The sequence below is a fragment of the Artemia franciscana genome, chromosome 21 (assembly GCF_032884065.1).
Source record: "Artemia franciscana chromosome 21, ASM3288406v1, whole genome shotgun sequence".
NCBI lineage: Eukaryota > Metazoa > Arthropoda > Branchiopoda > Anostraca > Artemiidae > Artemia > Artemia franciscana.
This window is the reverse complement of record NC_088883.1, coordinates 27,576,788-27,595,460: the sequence shown is the minus strand read 5'-3', so window position 1 is coordinate 27,595,460 and position 18,673 is coordinate 27,576,788. Positions and strand designations below refer to the sequence as shown.

The following is an 18,673-nucleotide window of genomic DNA, read 5'->3' as shown; positions in this document are numbered from 1 at the left end:
ATAAGACACGTCCCATCTCAACCTAATTTTTCCTTTTGGTAACACTGAGCGAAAGAGTTACCTATAGATTTAGTGCTGGTACCGTGGAGGTACCCAAGGACAAAAAAAGGAGTATGGGTCTGGATGCACTCCGTTTACTTTTTACCATTTAAAAAGTCACTAGAAAATTTCAATTTCCGATTAAAATAGCTATAATAATCTAAATTCCCATCCCTCCTCCTTTTCTTTAAAGTGGCTGGGAATAAAACAAAAATACTTAGTGCACGTTGATTTTGGCTCAAGCCTACAACTGGATCAACAACTGGCCTACAACTGGATACAACTATCTACAACTGGATCAACTTTAGTTTGCCTGCACCCCTGAGGCAAACGGTATGGTGGTGTGTGTCACACAAGAAACTAAAGTCTAAAAATTAAGAAATTATAGAAAATACACAGCAAGTATAATGAGCTTTCTTATAATTTTTTGGAATTTTATGTACATATGTTTATCATACAGAAGTAGATTTGATGAAGTGACAACCCAGTTTTTGAGAAGCGATAATTTTTTCGGCTTTCACAATTATTTTGGCAAAATAGTTGTGAAAGCCGCCACAGAATTGGTGTTTTTTTTTTTTTTCAAAACCTGACGTAGTGGGATTTTCGCAAGTTGGTGTTCCAAAATTGATTTTCAGGATCGACAGGAAGATGTATTGGTAAGAGAGAGCCAAATTACAAATTGGTGAAACACTACCCAGATGATTTTTTTTAAAGAATACGAATGCAAAGCAAACCTAGGCTGATATACTGAAAGAATACATGGCTTAGAGTTTTGATCATCAAATGTTTACCCTATAGGCTTTAAAAAAAACATGTGAATCTGTGCTTTCTTTAATATTATAGTCAGTGTCACCCAAATTGTAGTACGCGTACCCCCAGAGGCACGAGAAGAGTTCAGTGGGGGGGGCGTACTTTGCATCGCAGTTCCGTGGGAATATGCCAGGAACCGTACAAGGAACATGTTATTGAACTTGAAATTGCATTTCAGATAAAAACTAACAACCAGAAAAATCAATCATGCCGATAAAGGTTACAAATAAATGTTATTTGCAGGCCTAACATAACCTTATTTTGATCTTATGTATAATCTTATTTCAGTTTTTTTGCTGTACCAAAAACATGATACATCTTGATTGTTATAAGAGGCGAATCTGCAGCATTTTTATTTGAGAGGGGGGAGAGGGATACATGTCCGAATAGCCAAGGGGCATGGGATATATAAAACAAACACAAAGCAGAAACAATAAGGATTTTTTTTACCTCAAAGACAGAGGAATTCAATTCAGTGGATATTTTGAACAAGGACAGACCTCAAAGACAGAAATTTACCTCAAAGACAGAAATTCAACGTTTAGCGTCACAGTTGCACCCAAAGGTTGTATCTGAAGCTTAACATATAACACAATTTGACGTAAAGCGTCACTGTTGCACCCAAAGGTCGTAACGTGTAACGAAATTTAACATATGACGTCGCTGTTGCACCCAAAAGTTGTACCTGAAGTGTAACGCATAACGCAATTTAACGTATAGCGTCGCTATCGCATCCAAAGGTCGTATTTGAAATGTAACGTATAATGAAATATAACGAATAACTTCGCAGTCCCACCCAAAAGTTGTATCTGAAGTTTAGCATATGACAAAATTTAACATATAACGTCATGTCGCACCCGAACGTGGCATCTGAAATTTTTCGTTAGCAGGGCAACGTACGATTAATCACATTTTGATTCGATCTTCCTCATCTACATAGTTCTGTTGGTCATCCATGTAATAACAGCCAAACGCACGATTTTGGCAATTATCTCAGAAACTTGAAGCTGTCACATACGGCCTGAAGCAACAAAACTAAGGACAAGTGCTAATAGTGCGTCTACATTCAACATTTTCTGGAAAACTAGGGGAAAGCTAGCAGTGTAAATTGCTAACGTAGACTGCTACCTGTTTTTGTTCTCCGGTTTTCCGTTCAGTTTTTTGGTCACCAAATGTGTCTTCCCAATTTCAATTATTGAGAAAGTCTCTTCATCTGACTATTTCTAAGAGTTTTTAGAAAGCTGTTTCTATCTTTGTTAGCAAACCCGATTCCTTCCTTTTCAAATTTATATTTAGATAAAGCTCCCAGAAAATGGAACAATCCATCTTCACTTCCTTTTTTTGCCCATTTATTGGCGTCTTTTTGTGGCAAATACAGAAACAGGAACGGTAGCAGCGGTCTACACTAGCTACCCAGATCAAGAGCGTATCCTGGGTTTTTATTCGGAAGGGAGGGGGGTTCCGAAAAAAGATTTATAAAACACATAAAAAAAATTATAAGCATTTTTGTTACTCTTTTACATGTAAGACAACAATTTTTTTGGGGGGGAGGGGTCTAACCCGGTAATCCCCCTGAATGCTGTCTTGACCCAGGTTTCCAGAAAAACTTGATATTAGATAACGAAGCGTTGCCTAGGTCAGCTCTTTTAAACTAATCAAAAACTTACGCTCTATATTAATAAATCTATTTTTAAATTCCATAATGACACATGTAAGACATCTCTAGAACAACTGATAAAACATATCTTAGATCATCTTATTGCCAGTTCAGTGACCAAAAGAATAAAAAACAAAATGAGAAGGTCAATTCACTTTCAACCATATGTAAATTGATCCATATCCTACCTCATTTTAAACGTGCCATATTCGGAAGGAATTAATTTATTGCCTATCAAAAACGAATACATTAAAATGATTAAGGGTAAGGGTATTACATCTTTTATTCATTAAACTACAGGAGAGTACCCAGGTCAACATTTCTTGAAAAAAATTCTTGAGGGGGGGGGGGCAAAGTTGGAAAAAAATTTCAAATCAAGCAAAAATGACAGTGAAAAATGAGTCATATATTACCGTAAAAGTAAAGGTATAGTGAAAAAAGAAATCACCAATGCAACAGCAGAAACGCACACCACAGGAACCGAACACACAAATTATAAACTATAAAAAATCATAAATATTAAATACTAAATAATAATATATAATAAATAATATATAAAATATAATAAATAATGAGCAATAGATAGTATATAAAAAAAGACAGAAGGAGAAAGGAAGACTGTTTTCCTACTTTAGTAATTAATATAGATAAGTACTTGAACGAGGTCTTAAACCTATTCATCCATCCAATTACATAGGTCAAACAGCAAATATGGTCAAAAAGGTATATTAAAGAAAACAGGCCCGTTTTTCTGGATGCTTAAATTATGCAGGCTTATCTTAGTTTTGTCAAGATTTTTGAAAGAATTAAATTTCAGCTGGAGGGGGGAGGCAAACTGTGATCCGGGAGGAGGCATTTGCCCCTATCCCATAGCAAATTACGTCCCTGGTCAACATATTGAAGATAGTAGGACCCACTTTGGTGAAGGGGAAGCCAAGCTAGGAAAAAGGCCTAATTGTAATAACCAATAGACTGCCAAAAATACTAGGACTATTTTTACTATAACCAGTCTATCATTCACAGGGTCCGATTACGATCAAAAGTAGTGGGCGCTAATTATCGACAATTTATGGGAGGGGCCAAAAGGTAGCTTTTAAATTTAGGAAGGGGTAAACATTTTGTTTTTTCATTTTTTTTCCCCAAGAAAAATACAAAAAAAACTGTCAATGGAAATGCAAACAAAAAAAGGGTATTTTACAATAATGTAGGAGGCCCATTCCCCCTCCCTATCAAAGCCACTTGCCATAGTTGGTTTGGCTACAAATTCTAGGCTTTTTTCTTATTAATTACAAACATATCAAAGCGCATTGTAAAAATCAGGCACGTACACAATTATTTTTTTTGGGGGGGGGAGCAATAATAGAAAAAATTAAAAACGGGTGAGCCAATAACGAAAATTAATTATATTTCCTGATTTTAATAAGAGCCGCCCAGAGACTACAGAAAATTGTGCGTCCCTGGGGGACCCAAACCCTCCCCCTCCCCCTGCGTACGCTTCCGGTCATAAAGGTGCAGAAGTATACGTATTTATATGAGAATATACTAAAACGTTTGTGAACATATTTTTTTCATAAGATAAGCCGTAAGCAAAGTTATTCAGTACTATTTCTTTAATCCAACAGTTTTACCAAAATCCTGAAAAATCTTGCTAATTACAATATTTCAAGCACAGATCCTATTTTTTGCAGAACTATTTAACACGACCATATAGTTTTATTACTTGAAAGGAAAGATCCGATACTTCGCTACGGCACCTAAATCACCCCTTGAAGTGTTTGAGGTCTCCCCTCTCGTTCTAAGAGAAACCCTGGTAGCGTGGCGTAACCCTTTCATGATTTTTCCAACAAAAACCCTGCTCGCCAACACCACTCCAGGGTGAAGAGTGGCGTCCTTCGATAAAATTATAGCCTAGTGAAAAAGACAGCACTGCACTGGACTATTATATTAACGGATAACGGATAATTCTTCTACGTTTTGTTTGTTTCGATAGCCTAGTGAAAAAAGACGGCACTGCACTGGGCTATTATATTAGCAGATAATTCTTAACGGATTATCGGATAATTCTTCTACGTTTCGTTTGTTTCGGTAGCCTAGTGAAAAAGCATAGCGTAGTGAAAAAGACAGCATTGTACTGGACTATTATATTAACGGATTATCGGATAATTCTTAACGGATTATCGGATAATTCTTCTACGTTTCGTTTGTTTCGGTAGCCTAGTGAAAAAGCCTTGTGAAATAGCGTAGTGAAAAAGACAGCATTGTACTGGACTATTATATTAACGGATTATCGGATAATTCTTCTACGTTTCGTTTGTTTCGGTAGCCTAGTGAAAAAGACATCACTGCACTGGACACTAACGGAAAATTTTTCTACTTTTTTTTGTTTCGGAAGGCATCTTTACGCTGAATAACCTTTTCCTTGTTATTACATTTATCGTAGGTTACCTCCCCATTGCCCTATGACACTTGCGGGCATGAATATACAATGAATCGGAGGTAACAGCCTTGAGATTTTGGGACATCGACCCTTCTTGATAGGAGCTTATCGCAAGGTCCGTAAAACTAGGCAGTGACCAAGATAGGCCCGGATTTCCATAAAGCCTTAATGCAAATGAAGATCCAAGGGTTCCTTGCTGACCATTTCCGGCTTAAGCACTTGGTGTACACTTCAGAAGCAGTTTCCAGCTCCTGACCTACACTGGTTGGACAAATTACTTTCTTTGGGTCATAACAGTTTTGATAATTTATATAATCAGTTATGGTCAGAACCCCAGGAAAATTTTCACTTTATTTGCATAATTTACGTCAAATTCCATCCATGCATAGCTGATTAACGCTACGTTGACAAAGCTGATGCAGAGCCTATCTAACAGCCTTTAGGCTCACGCATCCAAAGCCGGGATCAGTGGCATTTCAATGTTTCCCCGGAGAGTTGTTTTTGCCTTTTTGAATAAACAACAAGAGCTAAGAGCTTATATGGCACGTGTAACGAGGCCGGAAGAGCCAAGAGCTCACATGGTATGAGCTCTAGCAAAATTCTAAGAATCAATAGATTGATTTAAAAGGAAAATCAGAGGCTTAATGTCGGTCAGGATTTAAAATAAGAGCTCTGAGTCACGAGGTCCTTCTAAATATCAAAATTCATTAAGATCTGATTACCCAATCGTAAGTTATAAATACCTCAGTTTTTCTAATTTTTCCTCTCCCTTCAGCCCCCCAAATGGTAAAATCGGGAAAAACGACTTTATCAAGACAATTTATGCAGCTTCGTGACACGCCTACCAATTTTCATCGGCCTAGCACGTCCAGAAGCACCAAACTCGCCAAAGCACTGAATCCCACCCCCTAACTCCCCCAAATAGAGCGGATCAAGTATGGTTACGTCAATCACGTATCCAAGACATTTGTTTATTCTACCCACCAAGTTTCATCCCGATTTCTCCACTCTGAGCGTTTTCCAAGATTTCCGGTTTCCCCTCTAACTCCCCCCAATGTCAACTGATCTGTTTGGGATTTAAAATAAGAGCTCTGAGTCATGAGTTCCTTCTAAATATAAAATTTTATTAAGATCCAGTCACCCATTCTTAAGTTAAAAATACCTCAATTTTTACTAATTTTTCCAAATTAACATCCCCCAGCTCCCTCAAAGAGAACGGATCTGTTCCAATTATGTCAATCACGTATCTATAACTTGTGCTTATTCTTCCCATCAAGTTTTATCCCGATCTAACCACTCTCAGCGTTTTCCAAGATTTATATTCCCCCCTCCAGCCCCCTATGTCCCTGGATCCGATTCGAATTAAAATGGAGCATCTGAGACATAAGATCCTTCTGTATATCAAGTTTCATTAAGATCCGATCACCCATTCGTAAGATAAAGCTACCTCAATTTTCAGATTTTCCAAGAATTCTGTTTTCCCCTTCCAACTCCCCCCAATGTCACCGTATCTGGTCGGGATATAAAATGAGAGCTTTAAAGCACATGCTCCTTCTAAATATCACGTTTCATTAAGATCTGATCACCCATTCGTAAGTTACAAATACCTATTTTTTCTAATTTTTCCGAATTACTACCACCCATCCCCACCCCCCAAACTCCGCCAAAGAGAGCGGATCCGGTCCAGTTATTTCAATCACGTATCTAGGACTTTTGCTTGTTTTTCCCACCAAGTTTCATCACGATGCCTCCACTCTAAGTGTTTTCCAATATTTCCGGTCCCCCTCCCCCCAAATGACGCTGGATCCGGTCGAGATTTAAAATAAGAGCTCTAAGACAAGATATCCTTCTAGATATCAAATTTCATTAAGATCCAATCACCCGTTCGCAAGTTAAGAATACCTCATTTTTTCAAATTTTTCCGATTTAACCGTCCCCCCACTCCCTCCCCTCCAGATAGTTGAATCGGATAAACGACAATTTCTAATTTAATCTGATCTGGTTTCTGATACGCCTGCCAAATTTCATCGTCCTATCTTACCTGGAAGTGCCTAAACTAGCAAAACCAGGACAGACAGACAGAACGACAGAATTGTCAATCGCTATATGTCACTTGGTAGATACCGAGTGTCATAAAAAAGCAGGTATTTTCAACTGAAAGTAAGGATCAACATTCAAAATTAAAAGAACAGAAATTATTACGAAATTTTGAGGATACTCTCCCCCTCCCACACAATACCTCGTTCTCCATGCTAACGTTATTTAGAATTTTCAAAAAACCATCTTATTCTAACTTAACAAGCTTGGAGTTTCACTTTTTGTTTTTAAAGGATTGAGATACAAAATCATACTTTAGCGTAAAGAGCGAATTATTTAAGAGGAGGCATCCCCAACATCTCACCACTAAAAATTCCCCCAGAGAAAATCCGCCTCCCGAAAAATGTTTATTTACTTCCCAATAACAAATACTATGTGTAGGCAATGGGCAATAGGCTTTTCTTTTTGAATTAAACATAAAGAAAAGGTTTTTTAAGTGAAAGTAAGGAACAACACTAAAACTTAAAACAAACAAAATTATTCCCTATATTAAAGGGACTGTTCCCCCCTCAACATCTTACTCTTTATACTACTTTTTAAAACATTAAAAACTTTAGCGTAAAGAGAGAGGCGTTGAGGAGAGGACAACTTTTTCATGTACGGAACAATCTCTGTTTGTTTTTAGTTTTAATGTTGCTCCTTACTTTCAATTAAAAAATTGTTTGTTTTTTTATTTAATTTCTGAACGTTTTTCAACTAATGCAGGTTCGACTTTGGCTCAACCTATATGAAAACTTAAAACCAAATTTGCAAATTAATTTTGGAAGATTCATTCCTTACATGAAAGGTTGCCACCTCCTCATTACCTTACTTTTTACGCTAAAGCTGTTAGCACTTACTGTCGAATTTTGGCGTAAAGTCAAGTATTAAGGAGGGGAACAGGTTTGATATATGACGGGGGTAACCCTCTCCCTCACAGAAATCTCCTTCGGTGAAATTTCATCCAGCTTGAAGTAAACCTCCCCCGTAAAATTCCCTCCAGACAGTTCCATCTTCGCTGAGAATCTCTCCTCCATGTAAAATTGCTTGCGGACGATCAGCCTGAAAAAATCTCCTTAGCATTTTTTCATTTGAACTAGACTTTAATTAATAATCGGTTTCTTGATCACTCAAGAAATGCCCCTTTCCGTGGAAATTATTTCCCAGAAATCAAAGCACGCGGAAAATAGTCCCCAGATAATTCCGTCGGAACATTCTCATATGGAAAATTGGCAGAAACCATAATACTTCCGGGTCAGCACTGATGTTTTCAATAATTAGTAGTTGTTATTAAAATATTTATAATATTCAATGCTACTACTACTACTACTAACAACTCATCATAGCACCAAACCACCTGAAACTAACACAGTTACGCACTCTCCTCCTCCATCCCAGTCTATTCAAAGTCTCCCTCTGTAAACCCTCCCACGAAGCTCCAATTTCCTTTAAATATTTCTTTAAGATATCCCCCCACAACAGCCGCGGACAACCTGCATTCCGTTTAGCCCATGATGGATGGCCAAAAAGGACAATCTTTTGTAATCTGTCATCCTTCACCCCCAGAACGTGCCCTAATCATCTCAACCTTTCTCCCATTATAGCACTAGAAAGCGGGCTTTAATGATAAAAACACCGTATTTCTACCTGGAACCCTGTCTATTTGCTTCTGTAATCGTAAGTAAAATTCATCTGAATCACTAGTATCTCCGTCAGTCGACTCTACAGCTGCATATACTACTATGACTGATACCCAGAATTTTTTGTCATAAAATGAGTGATTAGTACTCATATTATTAATACCTTCCCAGCCTAAACAAGACTTGGCAGCTTCCTTATCCATCATGACCCAATAAAAGTCAATTCAAAGAAGAGTATGGGTACTGCCTCCTTCCCTAACTGTAAAAGTCTAAAACATACTCCGCGCTATACTAAAAATGGGACTTTATTATAAACATTTCCTTACGTACTTATTACAACATCGAAAATAGAAAAATGAAATGACAGCAAAATCATGTTTCCAACATGCTACTGCCTCCTTCCCTAACTTTAAAAATCTAAAGCCTAATGCATCTGGTGCTTCACTAAAAGCGAATTCTATTACAAGTATTCTCTTTTCCAGTTATTACAGCATTGAAATGAAAATAAATATTAAACTATTCAAATTTTGCTTTTTCAATTTTGTTTATTCAATGGTAATTAAAACATTTAGCTTTTTATAGTATATTATACGCTAAATGCATATTAAATGCATTCAGTACCTTGTAGCAATTAAATGTTTCTCCTGGTACTATAAAATATTACATTCAGATGCCTACTGGTACAGATATTTTAGCCCACTTAACACAGCGCGTGTGGGCGGCTTTAGCAGATAACAAGCAGAACATAATCGATGAAATCAGGTTCCAATCCATGTTTTCAGCTTGTTGGTAAAGTATGTTCGACTAAGAGCGACATGGAGCGTTACAACGTTGAAAGACAGTCGTTTTGACACTCCGTTCTAACATTTCAAAAAAACAAAATTTTAAAAAACAAACATCCAAGGATTAGGAAACTATTTTTGGAACTGGAACTGGAGGAAACGAGAAATTAGTTGAAAAGCTATAGACTGTATTTATTCAGGTAGGATGGATGGGGTATATACACAGGGGGGGAGGGCTCATGATGAGCAAGGAAGGTTGTAAGTATTGCTTAGGTTTAAAAGGTGCTAATAATTGAATTCAAGTTGCCAATTTTATGACTAAAAAGTGCAAGGCATCAGTCATAAAGGCATATGCCCGTGTAGAACCGACAGACAGAGATGGTTACGACTCAAATGAACTATGGTTTTATGAACAAAAAGACAAGATTCCAGGTAGGATCCATACGTAATATTTATTAGGTGGCTCTAATATCCAGGTTAGAGCAAAAAGAGATAACCGGTATCTTAGTTTTGGTGAATTTCCTGTATGAAAACGAAAATGGTAAAGCTAATAGACTGCTACAAATTTGTAGGAATAATAATGTATGTGTAATCAATACAATATTTGAAGACAATATGGCCCATGCGTTAACATGGTAGTCAGATGATTCTTAGACGCCAATTTTATTGACTAACCCAAGCAGTTGCAGTCGCAGCAAGTAGTCATATTCGCAACTATTTGAAGGTATAGACAAAGTAGTTGCAGTCCCAGTCATATTTGTAAGTATTTGAAAAAGGTAAGTAGTTGTAGTCACTGTTACTAGTACTACTATCACAAGGAATCAGATTCTCAGGCAACTGGAATCACAATCGTAGTAAAAAATAGTCGGAGTAGTAATTAGTCGCAATCTTAAGTAATCGCAATAGCGAACAGTCACAGTCTTAGTCGTGAGTAGTCGCAGTCGGAGTCCCAAGTAGTCATAGAAGCTAGCATTCATAGTCATAAGTTGTCAAAGTCACAAGTTCTCGCAGTCAAAGTCACAAGCAGCCGCAATTGCTGTCGCGTGAAGTCACATTAGAAAGTATTTCACAGTCGCAAGCAATCGCGGTTGCAGTATTTGTAGTAGCAGTACTAGTAGTAGTATGCGCAAAGTTTATTTTGGTTCCTCTGAACATGACCAAAAAATTTCAACTTAGTATCCAAATGAATTCCTGATACATTGCTGACACGTCCCCTTGACAACTTGCACGCGCATATTTGATTCTTCTCAAAATTCCCTGGAAGTTTCACCCTTATAGCCTTAGCCTTAGTAGCAGTAGTCGTATTAGTAGTACCAGTAGAAGTATGCACATAGTGTCCTTTGGTTAGTTCAACATACCCTGAAAGTCTCAACTTAATGCCCTAAGCTGTAAACCTGAAATATTTCAGATAAGATTTGTAGACAACCTACATGCAAATAGTGTGTTATGGTTTAGGTGAATGTCCCATCAACATTCAGTAAAAGTTTTAACTTAACACTCTTATCCATAGAAATAGTACTAGCAGTAACAGTAGTAGTAGCAGCAGTTGCAGTACAAATAGTAGTAGTGGTAGCAGTAGTAGTAGTAGCAAAAGTACAACTGCTAGTAGTAGTCGTAGCAGAGGTAGTAGTGTCAGCAGTAGCACTATGCATATAGCGTCTTTTGTTTAGTTCTACAATCCACTCAACATACCCCGAAAGTTTCAACTTAATACCCTAAGCAGTTGCAAAGATATTGCTGATACGCCTTTTTGACAATCTGTATGCACATAATATGCTTTGATTTACTTATACTTTCCCTGTAAGTTTCGCTCTTATTACCTTAGGCTTAGTGGTAGTAGTAGCAGTATTATAGTAATAATTTTATGAACATGGAGACTTCCAGTTAGTTGAACACCCCTCAACATGCCCTGAAAGTTTCAACTTCATTCTCTAAGCTGTTCCTAAGATATTGCTGATATACCTTGTGATACTGCATTAACTTCTATATAGGCCTAATGATTAATGGTAGTTCAAACAGGGAAAAATCCTTTTATTAGACAGTAAAAAAAAAAACAATAAAAAATACTGGATATTCCGATCAAATATATTGTGACCATCATCAGCAGATACACTAAAGTAAAAAAAACCGACGATATCTACAAAAAATACAATTAACTACATATAATTTAGTGCTCTTACGTTTTTCAACGCAGTACTAACAGACTTCTAAGTTTCCGGTTCATTAGCTTTATTTGTATTAACAGGTGGGCAGAGGTCAAAAGCATTAAAAGAGATTTGCCTCCGCTGTTGCATGGAAAAAAATAAGAGCAATAAACTATGTGTAATTAGTTTATTAGGTATAAATTTTGTTTATTTTTATTCATGTCTTTTAGTTTTACTGCTAATAATGAACACTGTATATGTGTTCAAAATATCCAGTTAAATAATTTTATATCTATTCACTGTCAATAAAAAGGTTTCATCCCTATTTTGAACTGTTTTATTTTTGTCCCTGTTGTAAATTGAATTTGAGTCAAATTTACCTGCATTTTTATGGTACTTGGTATTAACCAAGTGACATATAGCAATCGCCAATTTTTTCCCGATTTGACCATTCCGACCGGATCTGATGACATTGGGGGGAGTTGGAGGGGGGAAACCTAAAGTCCCGGTTTTGCTACTTTAGGCACTTCCAGGTAAGCTAGGACGATGAAATTTGGCAAGCGTATCAGGGACCGGACCAGATTAAATTAGAAATAGTCGTTTTCCCGATTTGACAATCTGGAGGTGGGGGAGTGGGGGCCGGTTAATTCGGAAAAAATAGAAAAAATGAAGTATTTTTAACTTATGAGCGGGTGATTGGATCTTAATGAAATTAGATATTTGGAATGATATTGTGTCTCAGAGCTCTTATTTTAGATCCCGACCGGATCTGATGACATTGGGAGGAGCTGGATGGGGGAAAACCTAAAATCTTGGAAAACACTTAGAGTGGAGGGATCGGGATGAAACTTGATGGGAAAAATAAGCGCAAGTCAGATACATGATAGACATAATCGGAACTGATTCGCTCTCTTTGGGGTAGTTGGGGGGGGGGATTAATTCTTAAAAATTTGAAAAAATGAGGTATTTTCAACTTACGAACGGGTGACCGGATCTCAATGAAATTTGATGTTTAGAAGGATATCATGTCTTAGAGCTCTTATTTTAAATCCCGACCGGATCTGGTGACGGGGGCGGGGAGTTGGGAGGGGGAACCTAAAACTTGGAAAACACCTAGAGTGGAGGGATCGGGATGAAACTTGGTGGGAAAAATAAGCACAAGTCCTGGATGCATAATTGACATAACCGGAACAGATCTTCTCTATTTTGGGGAGTTGGGGGGGGGCTAGGGTTAATTCTGAAAAAATAGAAAAAATGAGGTATTTGTAACTTACGAAGGAGTGATCGGATCTCAATGAAATTTGGAAGGATATCGTGTCTCAGAGCTATTATTTTAAATCCAGACTGGATCTGGTGATATTGGGGGGAATCGAGGGGGGCCTAAAATCTTGGAAAACGCTTAGAGTGGAGGGATCGGGATGAAACTTGGTGGGAGAAATAAGCACAAGTCCTAGATACGTGATTGATATAACCGCAACGGATCCGTTCTCTTTGGGGGAGTTGGGGAGGGTTAATTCTGCACAAATTAGAAAAATGAGGTATTTTTAACTTACGAAGGAGTGATCGGATCTTAATGAAATTTGAAGTTTGGAAGTATATCGTGTCTCAGAGCTCTTATTTTTAATCCTGACTGGATCCGGTGACATTGGGGGGAATTGAGGGGGGACCTAAAATTTTGAAAACGCTTAGAGTGGAGGGATCGGGATGAAACTTGGTGGAAAAAGAAGCACAAGTCCTAGATACGTAATTGACATAACCGGGATGGATCCGCTCTCTTTGGGGGAGTGGGGGCGAGGGTTAATTCTGAAAGATTAGAAAAATTAGGTATTTTTAACTTATGAGTTAAGAAGGAAACATGTTTGAGACGGAAACATTATAAGAATACAATATGCATAACAATTGTAGCAAACATATTTTGCATGGAACTCCCTATATTTTACCCCCCCCCCCTTATTGTGTAAATATATAGTCGAAATTATATATTTCCCCTCTATTCTCCCAATACGTCTCTCTTGTTTCATACCTTGTACTTATTAATTGAATTAACTGTTTAAAAGAAGAACCGGAAAACAAGTGATGGGTGACAGAATGCATTGGTTTTATATAACTTGAACTATATATTTGCTTTTTAGGGGAAGGTGGGTTGGCGGTAAAGTATAGGGGGGATCCATGCAAAAGGTGTTAGCTACAGCTATTGTGCGTATTATGAAATGTTTTCTTAACATGTTTCCTTCTCTAGGCTTATACCCCTAAGCTGTAACTATTGCTGACGAAATTGGAATTCCCTAAGAAGCAAAGTCCTGCGGATGTAACTGTTCCAGTCATCTATGCAGTCAGCACAGTTAAGGGAAAATATTTTTACACTGTGACAGTCATCAATGATGAATTTACATTCATGAACTTAGCTATTGACTTTTAATTAGTTCCCATATCCTTTGGGTACAGACAACACGGACCCCAGTTATTGCTCACCTGTTTCAAAGGCCGCCTTTTCAAATGCGCAATTTAAATACGTATTTAAAACGTTTTCCATGAATTTGATAAGCAGGTCATTCAAAGATTCTATGTCAAAAGATAAGGATAAAATTGTAACTGAAATGTATGAAAAAATTTCCTACTTATAAAGAACGGTATCGATAATTCAAAAGGGCAAGGTAATCATTTTTGATATTATTCTAAAGTCAGGTGTTGAATATTTCGATAGCCTTGCAGACTCAAAGGACTGCAGGTACACACACAGGCTCTTGGTTCGTTTTTTAGGGGGGGTGGTAATTAACTTAAAAAACAACGAAAATTGGTTCTACTAGTCTGTGGCCTTTTGAAAGAAAATTACTGGTACTTATGTATTATACCTAACACACTCAAGAAGTGTAGTTACGTTTTAATTAAATGTCTAAGATGCGTGACTGACATAACCGGACCGGATCTGCTCTCTTTGGTGGAGTTGGGGGATGGGGGGTAATTTTGAAAATTGAGGTATTTGTAACTTACGAAAGGGTGACCAGATCTTAATGAAATTTGATATTTAGAAGGATCTTGTGCTTTAAAGCTGTAATTTTAAATTCCGACTAGATCCTGTGACATTGGGGGGAGTTGGAAGAGGAAACCGGAATTCTTGGAAAACGTGAAAATTGGGGGATTTTTATCTTACGAATAGGTGATTGGATCTTAATGAAATTTGATATTTAGAAGGATTTCATGTCTCAGAGCTCTTATTTCAAATCCCGACAAGATCTTTTGACATTGGGGGGAGTTGGAGGCTGAAATCTTGGAAAAAACTTGGAGTCGAGGAATTGAGATGAAGCTTGGTGGATAAAATAAGGAAATATCCTTGATACGTGATTGACGGAACCGTACTGGATTTGCTCTCTTTGGGGGAGTTGGGGGGAGGGGTTCAGTGATTTGGCGAGTTTGGTGCTTCTAGACGTGCTAGGACGATGAAAATTGGTAGGCGTGTCAGGGAGCTGCACAAATTGACTTGATAAAGTCGTTTTCCCAGATTTGACTATCTGGTGGGCTAAAGGGAGAGGAAAAAATAGGTATTTATAAGTTACGAGTGGGTGATCGGATCTTAATGAATTTTGATATTTAGAAGAACCTCGTGACCCAGAGCTCTTATTTTAAGCCCGAGTGGTATTAAGCGTCTTATTTTCCTTTTAAATCAATCTATTGATTCGTAGAATTTTGTTAGAGCTCATACCATAAGATCTCTTGGCTCTTAGCTCTTCTTGCATCGTCACAAGTGCCATATGAGCTCTTAGCTCTTGTTACTCAAAGCTAAGTTCTTGAATAAAATTTTAATTATTTCCCTAAAAGTTTTCTTTAAACCCCGGTCCCTAAAAATCAAAGGGATATTATTGAACAAGATATAATGGCTCGGAAAATTAAAAATGTGTGCTGATAGAGCTGACATGAAATCTTCAGGTTTAGAATTTTGCTTTGAGGCCAAGGAAAAGAATCTTGATGATTGCAGTAATCTCATTTTTAAATTCTAGTTAGTACATCCCACATTCTTTGATCTAAGGCTTTGACATTATGTCAATGAATACAAATTTTGATCCGATAGAGTCAAATACAAAATTTGTATTAGCCTACAAATAACCTCCCCCAATAATGTGGGGGGAAACTATTATATAACCCCTGCCCCTTGAGTATCCAGATATGGACCCCTCTTGTCCCCCACTAAAGATGCTGGAAGTTCACCCCTATACAAATATCAGCAGAAGTTCTTCTTGAAAAAAAGTAAGAAATTTGAACTTAATTATTGGTAAAACAGATCTGAAAGTCTACGTAATTACGAATTTAATAGGGTTGCTCTCTCACTTTTTTCCATTAAGAAACAATTTTTTGAACAGGTGAATGGTTTACCTATGAGGCTTCCTTAAGTTCATTATGAGCAAATATTTTTGTTGAAAAGATTATATTGCTCATACGCCCTAATGACAATCAGCATGCACAGATCAAGTTTTGTTAGTTCAAAATATGCCTCAGCATGTCAGGGAAGATTCAGTTTAATCCTCTAAGCCAGTGGTTCACAGCTGGGGTTTGATTAATCAGCCTTGCGGATAAGGTAGAGTTCAAAACAAATACGCCCTCATCACCTCTGAATTGAATATCTTAGTAAACAGAAGGAGTGGATGGTATAATATGTGTTACTTAAAAGTACTAGTTTCTTAATCTTCTCTTGGCTGGCAAGTAAGATAACATTCAGTAATTAACAGCAAAACTTTATATTGTGTATTTAAGTTAAAAACTATTACCTAGCTTTATAACAATTCAAACATTTATTGATTGGATGCAGGTGGTAACGCAACATCGTTTTGTTAATCTATGTTGCCACAAATTCTTCCGCCCAGTTATCAATGTTCGACTGTTGTGGCAGAAATTCAAGCCAAAAAAGAAAGTTGCCACACGAATATGCACAATATAGATTCACGTATATAATGGAACATGATAGGAGTCATTATCCTAACTACATGATTTGCAATACCAAATTCTTCATAGAATTCAAATTCTAAAATTCAAAAATTCTAGTCTACTGATGGGAGAACCAAAGAATACTTTCTTAGGCTGCATGAAGACAGAATACAGAAGAACCCAGTGCTCTGTGATACCAAAGTAAAGAGATCAAGATTAAGAGATCAACTTTCATCCCTTACATAGTTGACATAGTCAATCAGTGAATCTCTCCCCCACCCTCATACTCTCTTTTTACCTTATAATTTAATGTTAATTTTGCAAATTTGGAACTTTTACTTTTTTTTTGTTGTATAACTAAATTGTTTCTGTTTTAATTATTTTATTCTCTTTTAAATTTTACAAATTTTCATCGTTTTGACATTTTGCTGATTCATCATTGAACTATTAATTTTATGAGCTTTAATGGTTTGACATTTTTATGCATTCGTCATTGACCCTTATATAATTTTTTCCTTGTTGTTTCTTCTTGGTTCTTTTTTGTTTATTGACGCTGTAAATTCGGCCCATTTGGGCTTGTGATAGCTGTTTTTCACCAATAAATCATATTTGTCTCTCATCAAAATTCAATGAAAAGGCTACTCTGCCTATTCCCAGCATTGTCTCCATCAATAAACCAATCCTCATAGCAATGTTGAAGCAGATTTTCTAACAACAAAGCAGTGCGAACCACACACCATTGGTGAAAGACTCATAAAAGCAGCTTTGTAAGAGGGACAAATTTCATACTTGGAAGAGTAGCTGAATTTAAGTTATCTTAACTTCTTCTTTCAATTTATATTATCAGCAACAGGATAGAAGACACAAGCAATAAAATGTTGGCTCAAGTAGGCCTAGTTTCAAAACTATCTATCTACTTTCAAAACTGGCGAAAACTATCTACTTTCAAAACTATCTACTCTATTCAAAAACTATCTACTATCTACTTACAAAAACCATCTACTTTCAAAACTGGCGAAATTCAGTGTTCAATTTGACAAGACAACAGACATTCAGGGCTGTATCTAGGTTTTTTAAGGGAGGCGGGGTACAAAAAACTTTAAAAAACGCAGCAAAATCTTCTTGTATTCATTTTTGTCATGTTTTACAAGTCAGACAAACATTTCAGGGTAAGGGGGTTCAAGCCCTCCAACCCCCATCCCCCGCCATGGATATGGCGTTGCTGATGTTTCTAATCTATGCCAGCTTACAATATTCATGCACTATGTCAAAGACAGCATGATGAAGAATGAACTTTCACTTTTATGCCTCTTACAACAACAACTAAGGCAGCGGATATGAAGAAACTCATGGATGACTTCTTCAAAGACAACAATGTTACATTGGATATAGTTTCAGTGGTCAGTGGAAAGAGCTTGAAAGTGGTCAGTGGAAAGAGCTTCAGCGAAAGATCTTTCAAACCAAAGATTTTCATGGGAAGAAAATCTGGTTTTGCTGCACAGATCAATTTACGCACAGATCAATTTACGCACTGTATTCTGCACAGGCATGAAAAGGCGATCAAAGTAGCCTATGCCTCCAAAAGTGACAAAAGCATTAAAAACTACAGTGGAGTTTGTGAACATTAACGAAAAAGAAATTTCTTCTCAATTTGACGTACTTCAATACCATTCTAACATTTGGTGAATATCCCAAGGACATGTGCTGAGTTGTGTTTTTGGCATACATGTGGAACTACTCCTATTTTCGCATGAGTAGCAGCATTCTTATGAAGAGTCGACATCAACAATAAAAAAAAAAATTAAAGCCTTTTCAAAAAAGCTACCTTTATGTGAGCAAAGACCAAAAGAAAATTCATTCACAAACTTTCCCTGCTAGATAAACGAAGATGGCAAAACCTTTCTTCTGCTTTTTCAGGCATTAAAAATTAAAATTTTGGCAACATACTTAAATTTATTTGAATGCATGTGTTTTTGTCCATTGACGAGAGATGGTCGAGATCTTAAAAGGGAATCCGGGTTCGAGGCTATATTGTCACTTTTCGTAGCACTTAATTTTTGGGTGGAGGGTCGCTAGCCCAACCGACCCAAGGCCTGGGATCTGATTAAAACTAGGTTAAACCTGAATACTAAGATTCCTGAGGTGGGCTCCACCAGCCACAAGAGGTTGCA

At 37.1% G+C, this 18,673-nt stretch overlaps 1 protein-coding gene across 2 annotated transcripts in view; it reads right to left on the bottom strand.

The window, feature by feature from the left end:
• The window catches only part of LOC136040737 (3-hydroxy-3-methylglutaryl-coenzyme A reductase-like), a 168,249-nt gene that overhangs the window by 140,259 nt on the left and 9,317 nt on the right, over positions 1–18,673 (bottom strand). Inside the window, exon 1 of one of the 2 annotated variants that reach the window (XM_065725043.1) lies at positions 2,517–2,621. The exons of the other annotated variant lie outside the window; for it this stretch is intronic. Coding sequence (XP_065581115.1) covers positions 2,517–2,550 — 34 coding nt within the window. The 5' untranslated portion in view covers positions 2,551–2,621. Of the gene's footprint in view, positions 1–2,516; positions 2,622–18,673 lie in introns of those variants that run through there. 2 annotated transcript variants of the gene reach the window in all.